Source organism: Magnolia sinica, chromosome 9 (assembly GCF_029962835.1).
Source record: "Magnolia sinica isolate HGM2019 chromosome 9, MsV1, whole genome shotgun sequence".
In the NCBI taxonomy this organism is placed as follows: Eukaryota; Viridiplantae; Streptophyta; class Magnoliopsida; order Magnoliales; family Magnoliaceae; genus Magnolia; species Magnolia sinica.
Genome location: NC_080581.1, coordinates 15,632,222 through 15,648,192, shown reverse-complemented (window position 1 = coordinate 15,648,192; position 15,971 = coordinate 15,632,222). Strand labels below are relative to the sequence as shown.

The following is a 15,971-nucleotide window of genomic DNA, read 5'->3' as shown; positions in this document are numbered from 1 at the left end:
TTTGGCTTTCAATATACCTGAAATTTTTTTTTATAAAGTAAAATAATTTATTAAAATTATGGAGCAGAATGGATTAATGAAATACGACGTAGTGGGCCCTACGGATCCCCTGATCGTAGCTTCTGCGTCCGTCCGTTAAGTAAAACACGAAATTTGGGCGCAGAGCGCGCCCAAACACATCTTTTAGTGTCTCTCTCTCTCTCTCTCATTAGAGCTTTGGGAAAGCTCTTCTTTCCCTAATCCTCTCTCTCCCTCCCGATCCTTGCTCCATCTCTCTCATTCTCCTCCTTCTCTCTCTCCAATGCATCAGCCGTAAACGCCCTCTTCTCTCTCTCGATGGGTACCTTTCAGAATGGTGGCCAAGCTCATTAATGGGTACCTTTCAGAAGTTGCGCCTGATGTTCATTTGAAGTTGTTGAAGTTCCGATCACTAGCTGGGGTCGTTCCTGACAATGCTATACTGTTGGATGATGGCCTTTATCGTGCGATTGACATATACTTGAAGGCCCACCCATGGCGGTAGGATTCAGGATCATTGTTGCTTGAGATAGGATTCGGCATCCAATCCCCTGTTATTGTAGTTTTTATTTGTTTCTTTACTGCGCTGATCATCTCTTTTTCCAGGGAAAGCAGATCCATGCCCACCACATTCTCGTGTCAGTCATCCTTGACAACTTCCTCACCTCAAAGCTTGTCTCTATTTGCTCCAAATCTGGGCATATCTATCACGCCCGCAAGGTGTTCGACGAAATTCTCCATAAAAATATCTTCTCTTTCAACACCATGCTCATTGCCTATTCTTCACACAACCATCACTCTGAATCCCTTAGGCTCTTCTTGTCTCTGACATCATTCAAACTCACCCTTAAATTTGACAATTTCACCATCTCCTCCCTCTTGAAAGCTCGTCGTCAGTGCCGCTTCCGCATCCAATGTTGGGTAAGGTGATTTATGCTTTTGTGCTTTGGCATGGCTTTAATTATGATCTATTTGTTGCCATTGTGCTGGTTACATTTTACGCCAAGTCCGATGATTTGGACTTGGCTAGAAAGGTATTTGACGAAATGCACAAGAAAACTCACTACTAACCAGGAAAACTCAAGATTGGCATGGCTTTATAGCTAACTTTTCTGTATTTTTGTTGTTTTGTGGTTGACAAAGCTCACGATTATGAGCATAATCATATTTATGTTTTGTGGCTGACAAAGCTCACGATTATGAGCACAATCATATTTATAAAAAGAGATATCAAGTAGTGGGAAGAATTGACGAATGATTACAGATTCCTTTATGGTCTTAATATGATGTGCATTCTGTTTCCATTTTCTATAGTATTTAAGCTGGTTTCTTTTGTGTTTCACCTACAAATTTTTTTCGATAGATGAACAACTTGCTTGCTACTACAGATTCCCAAGATGCCATGGGTTGTCAATGACATTGAAGCAAAGGAACCTGCCATCTGACTATACCTTTTGCTGATATTGTAGGAGAGTAAATTAGAGATGGTTTTACAAGATAAATAATCACTTTGGGAATTGGCAAAAACATGCAAGGCAGATAAATAATCATTTTTTGTTTTTTGGGTTTCTTCTTCTTTTTTGTATTTTCAATGTAATGGGCCCCAATTAACCCAATCATACTTGATGCGTGTTCTATTTGGGCCCATTTGGATGATTTTCCTGTTATTCGTGTTTTAACCCCCTTTTTCCACTGATTTTTTTAGTCAATTTTTTCTTATCTTTTTTATTTTTATTGTAAATGATACATGATTAGGTTGCTTGTGCTCATGCTTGAAGGAGTAAGGAAAGAAAAGTTGATTCGGGCATCTTTGGACATTTTTGGGCATTTTGTGCCTTTTTTTTTTTTAATTTATTGTGGTTTACTCTTTATCCTGATTAGGTTGCTTGTGCTCATGCTTGAAATTATTATAAGCATGTTTTTTATGACGACATGTATGTAACTTGTTTATATATAAGCATGTATTGATTGTCTTTTTAAAAATTTACTAGTTTTTTTTTTTTCACTTTTTTCTTTTGTTTTTGCTGTTTAAGGTCAGACAGGTCAGGCTAACAGAAACCATTAATGCCCCATCAAATGTATGCCACAAAATACGAATGATACACTCATGTTTTCCTTTTTTACTACATATAAATGTGCATGTCTTTTTACCACAAAAACCATCAGAAATAGCTATTTACTATATATAAATGGGATTGAATTCCTACTGTTGACAATCACTTGGGGAAAGCAGTTGGTAGGTTATTGCAGGTCTAGTGCAATGTGTTTCAAGGTGTAGCAGGGGAAGTTGCTTTGACTTCAGGTGGTGGATTAAAGAAGCTATCTTTATTAACTGATGACTATGAAGAGGTTGCAATGGTAAATCATTTATACCAACTCTCTTACCTGATATTCTCCCAATTTCCATTTTCTTTCATGCTCATTTCTTACGACATTAATGCCAATTTTTTACTCAAACTCTCTAGGTGCATCATAAGAATACAATTCTGGTCAATCTTAGGATCTCAACAAAATGGACCTGTCTACGCAAGGCAGTTGGACCATTCCACGAATGTAAAGTGGGCCAAGCACAGGCTAAGGTTTGACCCATTTTCTATTTGGGGCGGAGTGGAAAACATAACCTGCCTTTATGCAAGCTGCCATTTCCCACTTTTGATGCTACAAATCACAACTGAGATAAGAACAAGAAGGTCCTATTCTTATCTCACTTGTGAGTTGGACACAGCCACCTGTCATGAGATATTGATGGGTTAATTGACATTGGGGTAATTATTCCAATGTAATTAGCAGTCCTTGTGTTTTGCTTGAGTTGGACATAGCACACCTATATATATATATATATATATATATATATATATATATTGATTTTTATTTATGTTTTATTTTATTTATGGCTTTCTTTTTAAGAAAAATCTTGATTTGAAATTTCTTTTTCTTTAGAAGAAAATTCTGTGTTTGTAGTAAATTTCAGAAGTAGAACTGATGCATGCCCAAAATCAGGTATGCAGTAAAATTTGGTTAGTTGTTCAAGGTTTGTGTAAGAGTAATAAAATTCATGCCATTATATATGTATCTTGTCATGTATCAGCTGTGGTAACTGACCGAGCATCAGGATATTTAAAGGGCTTTGGGTTTGTCCCATGCCCTATGATTGAAGAGATGGAGCGGGGCATAAAGGGAATGGATGGTCAGGTAATTGCTCATTGCCTCGGGGTTGCATTGTTCCTCATTACTTTCAGATGTGTTGCATTGGTTTGTAACAATCAACACTCAATGTCTTTAAACGTGCTTTGGTTGCTGCAGCTACATCACTGACTATGAAGAGGTTGCAATGGTAATATAGATGCTGCAGTACAGCATCCTCTACTTTGTGGAATGATAGGGTGCTATGCTTTTCATCACATCTAAGGTGCTGAGGGCTCCCCTGATTTGTACACATGGTATGCTCAATTCCAAACTATCTAAATAGTGGAACCCACTGTAGATTGGGCATGTCCAATAAATAGATTCTTGAACAATTTAGACCTCTGATTAGAAAATTTGTTCAATTTCATCTGCTTGCTACTTTTTCTTTTTCCATCCATTAGACTTCCACCAATATGCCAATTGGGCTCCTATTTATCAATGGTTAAGGCATTGTTTTCTAGGTGTAACCCATATATATGATGAATAAATGGGATGATTTTTACACTAGGTGATCCTCATAGTGGGCCAACGTATTGCAAGTTTTGGATGTTACATTCACTTAATAGGTTGGAAGTTATATGTTGGATGTTACATCTATGGGATAATGTTGAGGGTCGAATATTGCATATCAGACCCCAGTTATTGCCAGGATTTACAAACATAGTATTGTTTAACGGCCTGATTTAATCATGTTTGTGATGCAGGGCGTATTCACGAGCATGGACTGGAAAGGATGCTAAAAGCATGGATTTAAAGCTCAGGCATCACCAAGGCAATGGACGGGACCCCATGGGACCATGAACGAGGATTTATACGTCAGAGATCAGAGAAATTCCAGTCACTCACTTCAAACAGGCCTGAAAGACATCCAGAATGCAGGATCATGGGGTTCCCACCATCTGATTGGCTCCAAACTTTATATGAGGCCTGATGATCATGAATTAACCGTACACATCAAAAATCAGCCATTGGATGCTGTGGAAGTGGCTCAACGGATAGACCAGCCCTTTAAAACCTCAAGTGGGGCCCACCTAATCTCTGGATGCGCTTCAGTTTTGGACTCAACATCTTAAATTAAATGGGGAAGAAGATGGATGGAGAGGATTGTACAGATTCATCACGAGTGGACCCCATTGACATCGCCAGTGCACAGTGCGTAAGTGCACTCGATGTGCACCGAATCAAGCCGATCGGGTCAGCGCCGCTGACCCGATCCTTCTCGCATACAGAGAACAGCGGGCGGACGCTGTTCGTCCGTTTTCGTGTAGTGGGCCCCATCCATATGCTCTGCAAGGTGACCAACACCGTCGCCTAGCTTTCCTTTTTTGCCCATGCACACACACAGAGGTAGATTGCATGTAAACGCAGGAATGGACAGTGGGAACTAAGATCGCATGGGCCACACCGAATCTAACATAAAACCAGCCGAATCTTACTAGTTTTTCGACGCGAATCGAATTCGGAGTGGATTTTACACACGGCGTCGATCAGCGGTTCGCCGACCTTCACAGCGCCCGACCGCACGAGCTCTGTTCGCAACAGGAGTTTGCAGTCGATTTAGGTGGGCCACCATCACTAATCATATTGATGATCTGGACCGTCCATGGTGTCCAGAGGGGGGATGAGACCCTCGCCAAGGTCGCCTTTTGGCCCTAAGTGCACGTAAACACGTCTTCAACCGTCCAACGCAGGATGGATGGTGGAGTGAAAGATCTCATGGGCCTCATCAACGGCGGGTTAAAACCATCCATTTTCGATAAAAATCTCAAGCTTCATCCAATGGACGGAGTGGATTGATCCTTCGACTTCGATCATGGGCCCCACCGAATGTCCCAGCGCAAGAAATTACGCAGGTGGGTGCGAAAGCAACGTCCGGACGCTGCCGGCCACTGTGAGCCGTTTGATGATCTTGACCACGGTCATATCAATGATCCAAACCGTCCAAAATGTGGAGATGAGGGTCTTGACCCTTCCTATGTAGTCGGATTGCGTGAGCGGAGCAATCTGTCTTCCCAAAAACAAATCAAACGCAACTGTTTTGCGTTCTTTTGCTGCGTGAAACAGGGACTGCTGCTGCTGATATAAAAGGGGAGAGTGAGAACGAGGCTAGAGGCTAGAGCCATGGAGCACGCTGGAAGCAGAAAGACTTTGGCTAGGAGGAAAAAGGTGGAGGCTTGGGGCTTGGTTGGAACGAGAAGACAGGACGAGTGAAGGGGCTGGACTGGAGCAGAGGCCAACCTGGTTTTTCTTTTCCTTTCTTCTTCTTCTTTTTAATCAGAGTTTAGCCTAATCATTCATGTGTGGCTAAACCTCTTAGCTAGGGCTAAGAGGTGAAGCCTGTAGCGAGATGGGAGACACTATTTCATGCGTTTAATTTGAATTTCTGAACTGAACTTGGTTTTAAGTTGATTATTAAAGGAATATTTTCTCAGTCTTTAATGGTCTGTTGTGACTGAAATTACAATGGGTTTGCAATGGCTTTGAATATCTCTTTTTCTCTTTTGATGTTTATGACGTAAGGAGGCCCTGTTGTTCACCATCGTCTCCTGGGCATGGTTGGATGATAGTACCCTTCCTAACCTTCATAGCATGTTGATTGGTTGGTGATTAGTTTAATTTTGTTGTTAACTTTGTCTCCTGGGTATGGTTTGGTGATGGAATCCATTCTAATTCATATACCATTCATCTCGTAAAGCCTAAATCAAGTAAGTTCAGTTTGATTTCCATGATTCCTGATGTAAGCATAAGATCTCCCGGATCTCTACAAGTGGACCCTCTGAATCCCTAGTTTTCCTTCCTCTGAATTCCTTAAGTTTTACATTAATCTCTCACCATTATTCATCAATTTACAGTTGATTTTGATTGCATCTTAGGCTAGTTCTATTTCTACCTAGTTTCAGATAACGTACAGGTATCAGTCCCTGTGGATTCGACCTCGGTCTTACCGAGTTTATTACTACATCACAACCCTATACTTGGGGAGTGAACAAGTTTTTGGCGCCGTTGCCGGGGACTGATGGTTGCGATTTTCTGAAATTAATTAGGTTTAGAATTAATTTAAGATTAGAATTTGACTAACTTTAGTTGTAGACTTTTATTTGATTTCTAGAACTAACTTGTTTTCCTGTTTTATAGGATCCTGACATAAGTTCTAAATTGGTAATTCCTTCCTAATCTCTCTACTTTTTCTACCTTTTAGAATTAGGGTTTAATTTGTAAAAATTTTTAATTCTAGTATTTTTCTATTTCAAGGAAGTAGTTTATTTTTAGAAACTTTCCTCTTTTGCTACTTTCTAATTGTAACACTTTTAGAATCTAATTTTGTTTCTTAATTTATTTTTAGAATTTTTGTTTAAAAACTGACTTTCCTATTTTGTAGGCCTTTAAGATAGAAATTTCTAATTCGGTAAGCTCCTTCCCTACTCTCTATTTTTCAGTTCTCTTTTAATAATTTACTTTCTAGTTTAGGTCTTTCCTAATTTATTTTAGAAATTTCCACTTTCTTTAGGAATTCTTCTTTTAAAAATTAATTTACTGCTATTTTTCTTTTAAAGGATCGTTCTTCTCTTTTTAAAATCTAACTTATTTTGTTTTATTTTGGGCTCCAATTTAGTAATTTCTTTCCAACTCTCTCTTTCTTTCTAGATTTTCTTTTCCTTTCTTAGGATTAGGTTTTTAATTGAGGGCTGCGAGTGTTTCATGCCCAAGTGGGCCCGTGACGACACTCGACGTCTCTTGACTGAAGGAGGATTGGTTGAGGGGTTGACTATCCATCGCAGGACTAGACACCACTCGAAATCCCCTGAGTTAATTGTAGTTATGGCTGAAGACCAACCTCCTCTACTTCCACCCAGGGTGGAGGATACCCAAGATGAGAATGAGGTGCAACAGGTACCCCTGCCTCGTACTTTACGAGATTATCTACAACTGGTGGGAGTGAGTATGCCCTCATGCATGATTTTTCCTGAAAACACAGGACAAATGGACATCAAGCCAGGAGTTATCCAACTCCTTCCCAAATTCCATGGACTTAAATCTGAAAGTCCATATTTACATTTGAAAGAGTTCGATGAGATTATAGCTACATTATGTTTTCCTAATGTATCTGAGGATACAATTAGGCTGAAACTCTTTCCTTTTTCCTTAAAAGAGAAAGCTAAGACGTGGTTACATTCACTGCGTCCTAGATCCATTGGCACATGGAACGACATGCAGAGGGAATTCATAAAAAAATTCTTCCCACATCATAAAATGATTACCCTCAGAAAAGCAATCATGAACTTTGCCCAAAAGGAAGATGAAACATTCTTCCAATGTTGGGAAAGGTTCAAAGATTTGGTCAGTTCATGCCCACAACACGGATTTGAAACGTGGCGCATTACAAATTTTTTCTATGATGGACTGACATCTTCCATGCGCCAAATGGTCGAGACAATGTGTAATGGAGAGTTCATTAATAAAGATGTTGACGAGGTATGGGACTACCTCGACAGTCTGGCTGAAAAAATACAATCTTGGGACTATTACCCAAAGTCAAACACCACGTCTAGACCGACTCAATTAAAGGAGAAAGGTGGATTATATCTCTTGAAAGAAGAGGATGATCTCAAGTGTAAAGTGACTACGCTCATAAGGAAAGTTGAGGCCATGGAAGGAAAGAAGGATAAGGTTAATGAAATTATTTGCGGCATCTGTGATTGCAACATTCATACAACTGAAAATTGTCCTACAATACCCACCTTTCGAGGAGTGTTGAATGAACAAGCCAATGCCGTAAACAACTATCAAAGACCTTTTACTGGACCTAACTCCAATACGTACAATCCTGGTTGGAAAAATCATCCAAACTTTAGTTGGAGGAATGGACAAACGGATACTCCTCTAGGTTTCTTCAATGAAAATCCAAATCAAGTGAAACCTCAAAAGGAACCGGTTCAAAATTCCATACAGGAGCTGGCTCAGGCAATGCGGGGAATCACAGATTTTATGCAAAAGATAGATTCTCGTATGACGGTTATAGAAAAGGGGATGCTTCCTGCACAACCTCTCCCCAATCCTAAACCGCAGTACGAGATTAATGATCCCAGCTCTTCAAATCAGATGGGGCACGCTAAATCCATCACCACTCTTAGGAGTGGAAAGATCATTGATAAAACTCTTCCGGTTAGGCCCGAAAAGCCTCAAGAACCAGAAGAGGACAAAAATGATGGATCTAGTGATACCCCACAAAAATTAGAACCGGAACTTCTAGAGAAGCCAGTTGCTCCGTTCCCCCAACGGTTGGTGTCACCAAAACCTCTCTCTAACTCTCAGGATATCCTAGAGGTATTGAAACAAGTGAAAGTTAACATTCATTTACTTGATGTCGTGAAACAGATTCCTTCATATGCCAAATTTCTGAAAGACTTATGCACGACCAAAAGATGGCAAAGTATTCAAAAGAAAATTTTCTTGACTGAGAAAGTGAGTGCCATCCTAAAGCAAGACATGCCACAAAAATTCAAGGATCCCGGTAGCCCAACCATATCATGTGTAATCGGGGACCATCGAATTGATCATGCACTTCTTGACTTAGGAGCAAGCGTCAATCTGATTCCCTACGCGGTATACAAACAGTTAGGTTTAGGTGAATTAAAACCCACCCTAACCACACTACAACTTGCTAATCGCTCTGTTCGTATACCAAGAGGGATAATTGAGGATGTGTTGGTCCAAGTTGATAGATTTTACTACCCTGTAGATTTTATGATCCTGGACACCGAACCCATCAATAACATAAGCACTCAGATCCCCGTCATTCTTAGTCGCCCATTCCTTGCCACTTCAAATGCAATTATCAATTGCAGGAATGGTGTCATGACTATGTCTTTTGGGAATATGACATTAGAGTCAAATATCTTTTTCAATAACGGCAGAAACTTAGAGGAGGATGACGATTTCCACGACATTAACATGATTGACTCTTTCGTGGAAGATACGACACCTCTAACCTTATCCTCCGACCATCTAGAGACGTGTCTGGCCCACTCCCATGATTTTGATGATGACATGATTAGGGAGACGTGCACCTTGCTTGATACTACACCGGTAATTGAAGTTAACCGGTGGAGGCCACAATTTGAAGAATTGCCACAAACCGATGTAGTGCCTCTACCGTCTAACCTCAAGCCGCCGAAGCTTGACCTAAAACCTTTGCCTTCTGATTTGAAATATGCCTATTTAGGTCAAGATGAGACATACCTAGTGGTGATCTCTGCCCACCTGGAGAAAGAACAAGAGAGTATGCTCATATCTACTCTCATTGAGCATAAAGGAGCCCTGGGATGGACGATAGCGGACCTCAAAGGAATCGATCCCTCGATTTGTACTCACCGCATATATCTTGAGGATAATGCAAAAATTGCTCGGCAACCACAACGTAGACTAAATCCAAACATGAAGGAAGTGGTTAAGGCCGAGGTTCTTAAACTATTGGATGTGGGTATTATATACCCTATATCTGATAGTCAATGGGTGAGTCCAACACAAGTGGTCCCTAAGAAGTCCGGAATCACCATCGTAGCCAATGCTAATAATGAACTCGTGCCAACTAGAGTCACTACTGGTTGGAGAATGTGCATTGACTACAGGAAGTTGAATACCATTACGAGGAAAGACCACTTTCCTTTACCATTCATGGATCAGATCCTGGAAAGGTTAGCTGGTTATTCCTATTACAGTTTCCTTAACGGATATTCGGGCTATAACCAGATAGAGATAGCCCCTGAAGACCAGGAAAAGACCACATTTACATGTCCCTACGGCACCTTTGCCTATCGAAGGATGCCATTCGGGCTATGTAATGCCCCTACCACCTTTCAGCGATGTATGCTTAGTATCTTTTCTGATATGGTGAGGCAATATCTAGAGGTCTTCATGGACGATTTCTCTGTTTACGGTCCATCTTTCAGTAAGTGCTTGGAAAGTCTTAAATGTGTGCTGAAAAGATGTGAAGAGAAGAACTTGGTATTTAATTGGGAGAAGTGTCATTTCATGGTTCAGAAGGGAATTGTCCTTGGGCATATCATCTCGTCTAAGGGAATCGAGGTAGATAAGGCAAAAATCGATCTTATCTCTAACCTACCTCCACCCAAGAACATCAGAGACGTGCGATATTTCTTAGGACACGCAGGATTTTACAGGCGATTCATAAAGGACTTTAGTCTCCTCTCTCGTCCTTTATGCACTCTTCTTCAAAAGGATGCTCCGTACGAGTGGACTGAGCAATGCTAGGAAGCTTTCACCAAGCTTAAGGGCACGTTAACCACTGCACCTATCATGCAGCCACCCGACTGGAGCCTTCCTTTTGAGCTTATGTGCGATGCTTCTGATTATGCTCTTGGGGCGGTCCTAGGCCAGAGAAAAGATAAGAGGCCCTACGTCATTCATTACGCAAGTAGAACTTTAAATTCTCGCCCAAGTGAACTACTCGACTACGGAAAAGGAACTCTTAGCCGTAGTGTTCGCCTTGGACAAATTTAGGTTCTATCTGTGATCGGATCCAAGATCATTATCTACACGGATCATGCGGCACTTAAGTATCTTCTTTCTAAGAATGATTCTAAGCCCCGCCTGATACGATGGATCCTTCTACTCCAAGAATTTGATTTGGAAATTAAAGATAAAAAGGGAGTAGAGAACGTAGTGGCCGATCACCTTTCTCGCCTTAATACCTCTGATTCCCTTGAGGCGACCCATATCAATAATATGTTCCCTGATGAACAACTGTTTTTAAGTCTCCCATTCACCTTGGTTCACGACATTGCTAATTATCTTGCACATATATCACACCTACACATTGGACTACGAAGATAAGAAGAAATTCTTCACCGAGGTGCGCAACTTTTCTGGGATGATCCTTATTTATTTAAATATTGCCCACCAAATCTTAAGGAGATGTGTACTGAACAATGAGCATCATAGCGTCATCTCCTTCTGTCACTCACAAGCCTGTAGTGGTCACTTTTCTGCTAAAAAGACCACGGCCAAGATTCTGCAGTGTGGCTTTTACTGGCCCACTATGTTTAGGGACACTCATGAGTTTTGCAAAGCTTATGAGCGTTGTCAGAAATTGGAAGCATTGTCCCGTCGAAATATGATGCCTTTGAATCCCATCCTTATCATTGAAGCATTTGATTGCTGGGGCATCGATTTCATGGGACCATTCCCCCAATCGTTTAGAAATCTGTATATTTTGCTCGCCGTAGATTATGTCACTAAATGGGTCGAAGTGATTCCGTGTCGAACTAATGACCATTGCACGGTCATTAAATTCTTAAAAGAAAACATCCTTTCTCGATTCGGAACGCCTCAAGCCATCATTAGTGATGGGGGCTCACACTTTTGTAATAGACCATTCGAGAGCTTAATAAAGAAATACGGTATCTCTCATAAGATGAGCACCCCGTACCACCCAAGCTGAGATTTCTAATAGGAAAATTAAACACATTTTGGAGAAAACGGTTAACCCTGATCGTAAGGATTGGTCAATCCGATTGACCAATGCCTTATGGGCATACCATACTACCTTTAAAACCCTTATTGGAATGTCTCCCTTTAGACTTGTCTATGGGAAAGCTTGTCACTTGCCTGTGGAGCTGGAACATAAAGCATACTGGGCGATCAAAAATCTTAATTTCAATCTGGACAACGCTGGCTCGCTACGCAAACTTCAATTGAATGAACTTGAGGAAATCCGGAATGATGCATATAATAATTCGAGAATTTACAAGGACAAGATGAAAGCATTTCATGACCAACACATTTTGTGAAAATCATTCACGCCTGGTCAGAAGGTCCTTTTGTACAATTCTCGATTACATCTCTTTCCAGGTAAGCTTCGATCTCATTGGACCGGCCCTTACATTGTTGTTACTATTTTTCCTCATGGGGCCGTTGAAATTAGAAATCCCGACAATGGCAAGGAGTTTAAAGTCAATGGACATCGATTGAAACCATTTATCGAAAAATTTGATTCAGAGGACATGTCTATACCTCTGACTGATCCTGTTTACCAGGATTGATCTCCTAGTCTGATGGAGGTATAGGTAGGTTTATCGCTTTCATAGGACTAGAGCTGTTGCTTTATTTGTCTGGCTGAAGACGGTAAACTTAGCGCTCCTGAGAGGCAACCCAACTCTTCATTTCATTTTTTTTATCATTAGTTAGTTCAATGTTTATGGGTAACATTACTGCAAACCCTCACGAGACTACAACTCGTCCACTAGGGGCAACCTAGGGGTTTAAAGGCTTGTTGCATACGCTAAATGCAATCGAGAGCACCTACGAAAGTGGTGTAGGTAGGATTTCATTTTTATTTTTCTTCTGTTGGTTTCTCTCTTATGCTGAACCACTCTTATGTAGATATCTTTGGAAAGCCTCTTGATTCCTTCGTCCAGGTACTATCTTTTCATCACTCTTATATTTTCGTTGTCCCATGTGCATTGCATGCTTATTTCTTTTACATTGAGGACAATGTAGATTTTCGGTTGGGGGTGGGAGATTAGGTTTCTTAATCAGTGTCTTTTTAGTCTTGAGCAGAAATTGTGAAAAATTTTAAATTTTTCTAGAATTTCGTATGAATTCGAAGCGATTTTGACGGCCATCTTGGATTTAGAATTACAAGATAAGTGATGTTGGAATTGATGACTCTTGGATTCAACTATTTGTTAGATTTCACAGTTAAGTTAGAACTATTAATCCATGATTAGAAGTTTTAAACATTGAGTGAATCATAATTTTACATGTCACATCTCGCTTACACATTAAGGTTTCATTCGATATTGAAGGATTAATTTGGTGATCACTAAGCTTGAAAGGAACCAACTTGAGAAATTGAAAAGATTGGGCGAATGGTTTTCACCATAGGTTTGCTCCCTACAGGTGAAGGTTTGATTCCCCAAGGTTAACATTCATAAACTTTTTGGCGACCGGTCTTTACCATAGGTTTGCTCCCTATAGGTGTAGATTCGATTCTCCTCCTTGGCTGTACTTTTAAACAAGTTGACATAGTGTGAAAATCATCAAAAGCTGGAAGAATGAATCAAGCTTTGGTCTAGGTGTTGGTTATCATGAATTCTCTTGTGGTTACCAATAATATCCTGAATTAGAGAAGTGAATTTTAATAATTTTAAGCCGAGATTACACTATACACTCCTGGAACTCAATATTTAAAATCGTTCAAATTAATGGATTAATATTTGAGCTTGATTATGAAGTACCGTGAGCTTGATTCTAGGAGAAAGTAATGCCAACATTCATGAATCTTAGAATTCGAGTATCTGAATTATTTTTCATAAATCTCTTGGGTTTGTAGAAATTGTCCTGGAATTCTCAATTTATTTTTCGCATACCTTGCTCAGGACTAGCAAGATGCTGGTTGGGGGTTGTGTTAAGGGTCGTCGAATATTGCATATCAGACCCCAGTTATTGCCAGGATTTACAAACATAGTATTGTTTAACGGCCTGATTTAATCATGTTTGTGATGCAGGGCGTATTCACGAGCACGGACTGGATAGGATGCTAAAAGCATGGATTTAAAGCTCAGGCATCACCAAGGCAATGGACGGGACCCCATGGGACCATGAACGAGGATTTACACATCAGATATCAGTGAAATTCTAGTCACTCACTTCAAACGGGCCTGAAAGACATCCAGAATGCAGGATCATGGGGTTCCCACCATCTGATTGGCTCCAAACTTTATATGAGGCCTGATGATCATGAATTAACCGTACGCATCAAAAATCAGTCATTGGATCACTGGGGAAGTGGCTCAACGGATAGAGCAGCCCTTTAAAACCTCAAGTGGGGCCCACCTAATCTCTGGATGCGCTTCAGTTTTGGACTCAACATCTTAAATTAAATGGGGAAGAAGATGGACGGAGAGGATTGTACAGATTCATCACGAGTGGACCCCATTGACATCGCCAGTGCACAGTGCGTAAGTGCACTCGATGTGCACCGAATCAAGCCGATCGGGTCAGCGCCGCTGACCCGATCCTTCTCGCATACGGACAACAGCGGGCGGACACTGTTCGTCCATTTTCGTGTAGTGGGCCCCATCCATCACTGGTTTCGACAATCAGAGCCGTCCATATGCTCTGCAAGGTGACCAACACCGTCGCCTAGCTTTCCTTTTTGGCCCATGCACACACACAGAGGCAGATTGCATGTAAACGCAAGAATGGACGGTGGGAAATAAGATCGCATGGGCCACAACGAATCTAACATAAAACCAGCCGAATCTTACTGGTTTTTTGACGCGAATCGAATGGTCAGAGTGGATTTTACACACGGCGTCGATCAGCGGTTCGCTGACCTTCACAGCGCCCGACCGCGCGAGCTCTGTTCGCAACAGGAGGTTGCGGTCGATTCAGGTGGGCCACCATCGCTGAACATATTGATGATCTGGACCGTCCATGGTGTCCGGAGGGGGGATGAGACCCTCGCCAAGGTCGCCTTTTGGCCCTACGTGCACGTAAACACGTCTTCAACCGTCCAACGCAGGACGGATGGTGGAGTGAAAGATCTCATGGGCCTCATCAACGGCGGGTTAAAACCATCCATTTTCGATAAAAATCTCAAGCTTCATCCAATGGACGGAGTGGATTGATCCTTCAACTTCGATCATGGGCCCCACCGAATGTCCCAGCGCAAGAAATTACGCAGGTGGGTGCGAAAGCAACGTCCAGACGCTGCCGGCCACTGTGAGCCGTTTGATGATCTTGACCACGGTCATATCAATGATCCAAACCGTCCAAAATGTGGAGATGAGGGTCTTAACCCTTCCTATGTAGTCGGATTGCTTGAGCAGAGCAATCTGTCCTCCCAAAAACAAATCAAACGCAACTGTTTTGCGTTCTTTTGCTGCGTGAAACAGGGACTGCTACTGCTGATATAAAAGGGGAGAGTGAGAACGAGGCTGGAGGCTGGAACGTGGAGCACGCTGGAAGCAGAAAGACTTTGGCTGGGAGGAAAAAGGTGGAGGCTTGGGGCTTGGTTGGAACGAGAAGACAGGACGAGTGAAGGGGCTAGACTGGAGCAGAGGCCAACCTGGTTTTTCTTTTCCTTTCTTCTTCTTCTTTTTAATCGGAGTTTAGCCTAATCATTCATGTGTGGCTAAACCTCTTAGCTAGGGCTAAGAGGTGAAGCCTGTAGTGAGATGGGAGACACTATTTCATGTGTTTAATTTGAATTTCTGAACTGAACTTGGTTTTAAGTTGATTATTAAAGGAATATTTTCTCAGTCTTTAATGGTCTGTTGTGACTGAAATTACAATGGGTTTGCAATGGCTTTGAATATCTCTTTTTCTCTTTTGATGTTTATGACGTCAGGAGGACCTGTTGTTCACCATCGTCTCCTGGGCATGGTTGGATGATAGTACCCTTCCTAACCTTTATAGCATGTTGATTGGTTGGTGATTAGTTTAATTCTGTTATTAACTTTGTCTCCTAGATATGATTTGGTGATGGAATCCATTCTAATTCATATATCATTCATCTCGTAAAGCCTAAATTAAGTAAGTTTAGTTTAATTTCTATGATTCCTGATGCAAGCATAAGATCTCCCTGATCTCTACAAGTGGACCCTCTGAATCCCTAGTTTTCCTTCCTCTGAATTCCTTAAGTTTTACATTAATCTCTCACCATTATTCATTAATTTACAGTTGATTTTAATTGCATCTTAGGCTAATTCTATTTCTACCTAGTTTCAGATAACGTACAG

The 15,971-nt window shown here is 41.1% G+C and overlaps 1 protein-coding gene and 1 non-coding gene across 2 annotated transcripts; one reads left to right on the top strand and one right to left on the bottom strand.

The window, feature by feature from the left end:
- Window positions 1–220: 220 nt before the first annotated feature.
- On the top strand, window positions 221–1,170 carry LOC131256148 (BTB/POZ domain-containing protein At1g30440-like). The gene is made up of 2 exons (XM_058257197.1): window positions 221–519; window positions 625–1,170. The coding sequence occupies exons 1-2, from the start codon at window positions 353–355 to the stop codon at window positions 845–847; spliced, it is 390 nt and encodes a 129-aa protein (XP_058113180.1). The 5' UTR covers window positions 221–352; the 3' UTR covers window positions 848–1,170.
- A 6,291-nt stretch (window positions 1,171–7,461) lies between these two features.
- Window positions 7,462–7,568, bottom strand: LOC131257036 (small nucleolar RNA R71). The gene has a single exon (XR_009177059.1). It is a non-coding gene; the product is annotated as a small nucleolar RNA R71 (small nucleolar RNA).
- Between the last annotated feature and the right edge of the window lie 8,403 nt (window positions 7,569–15,971).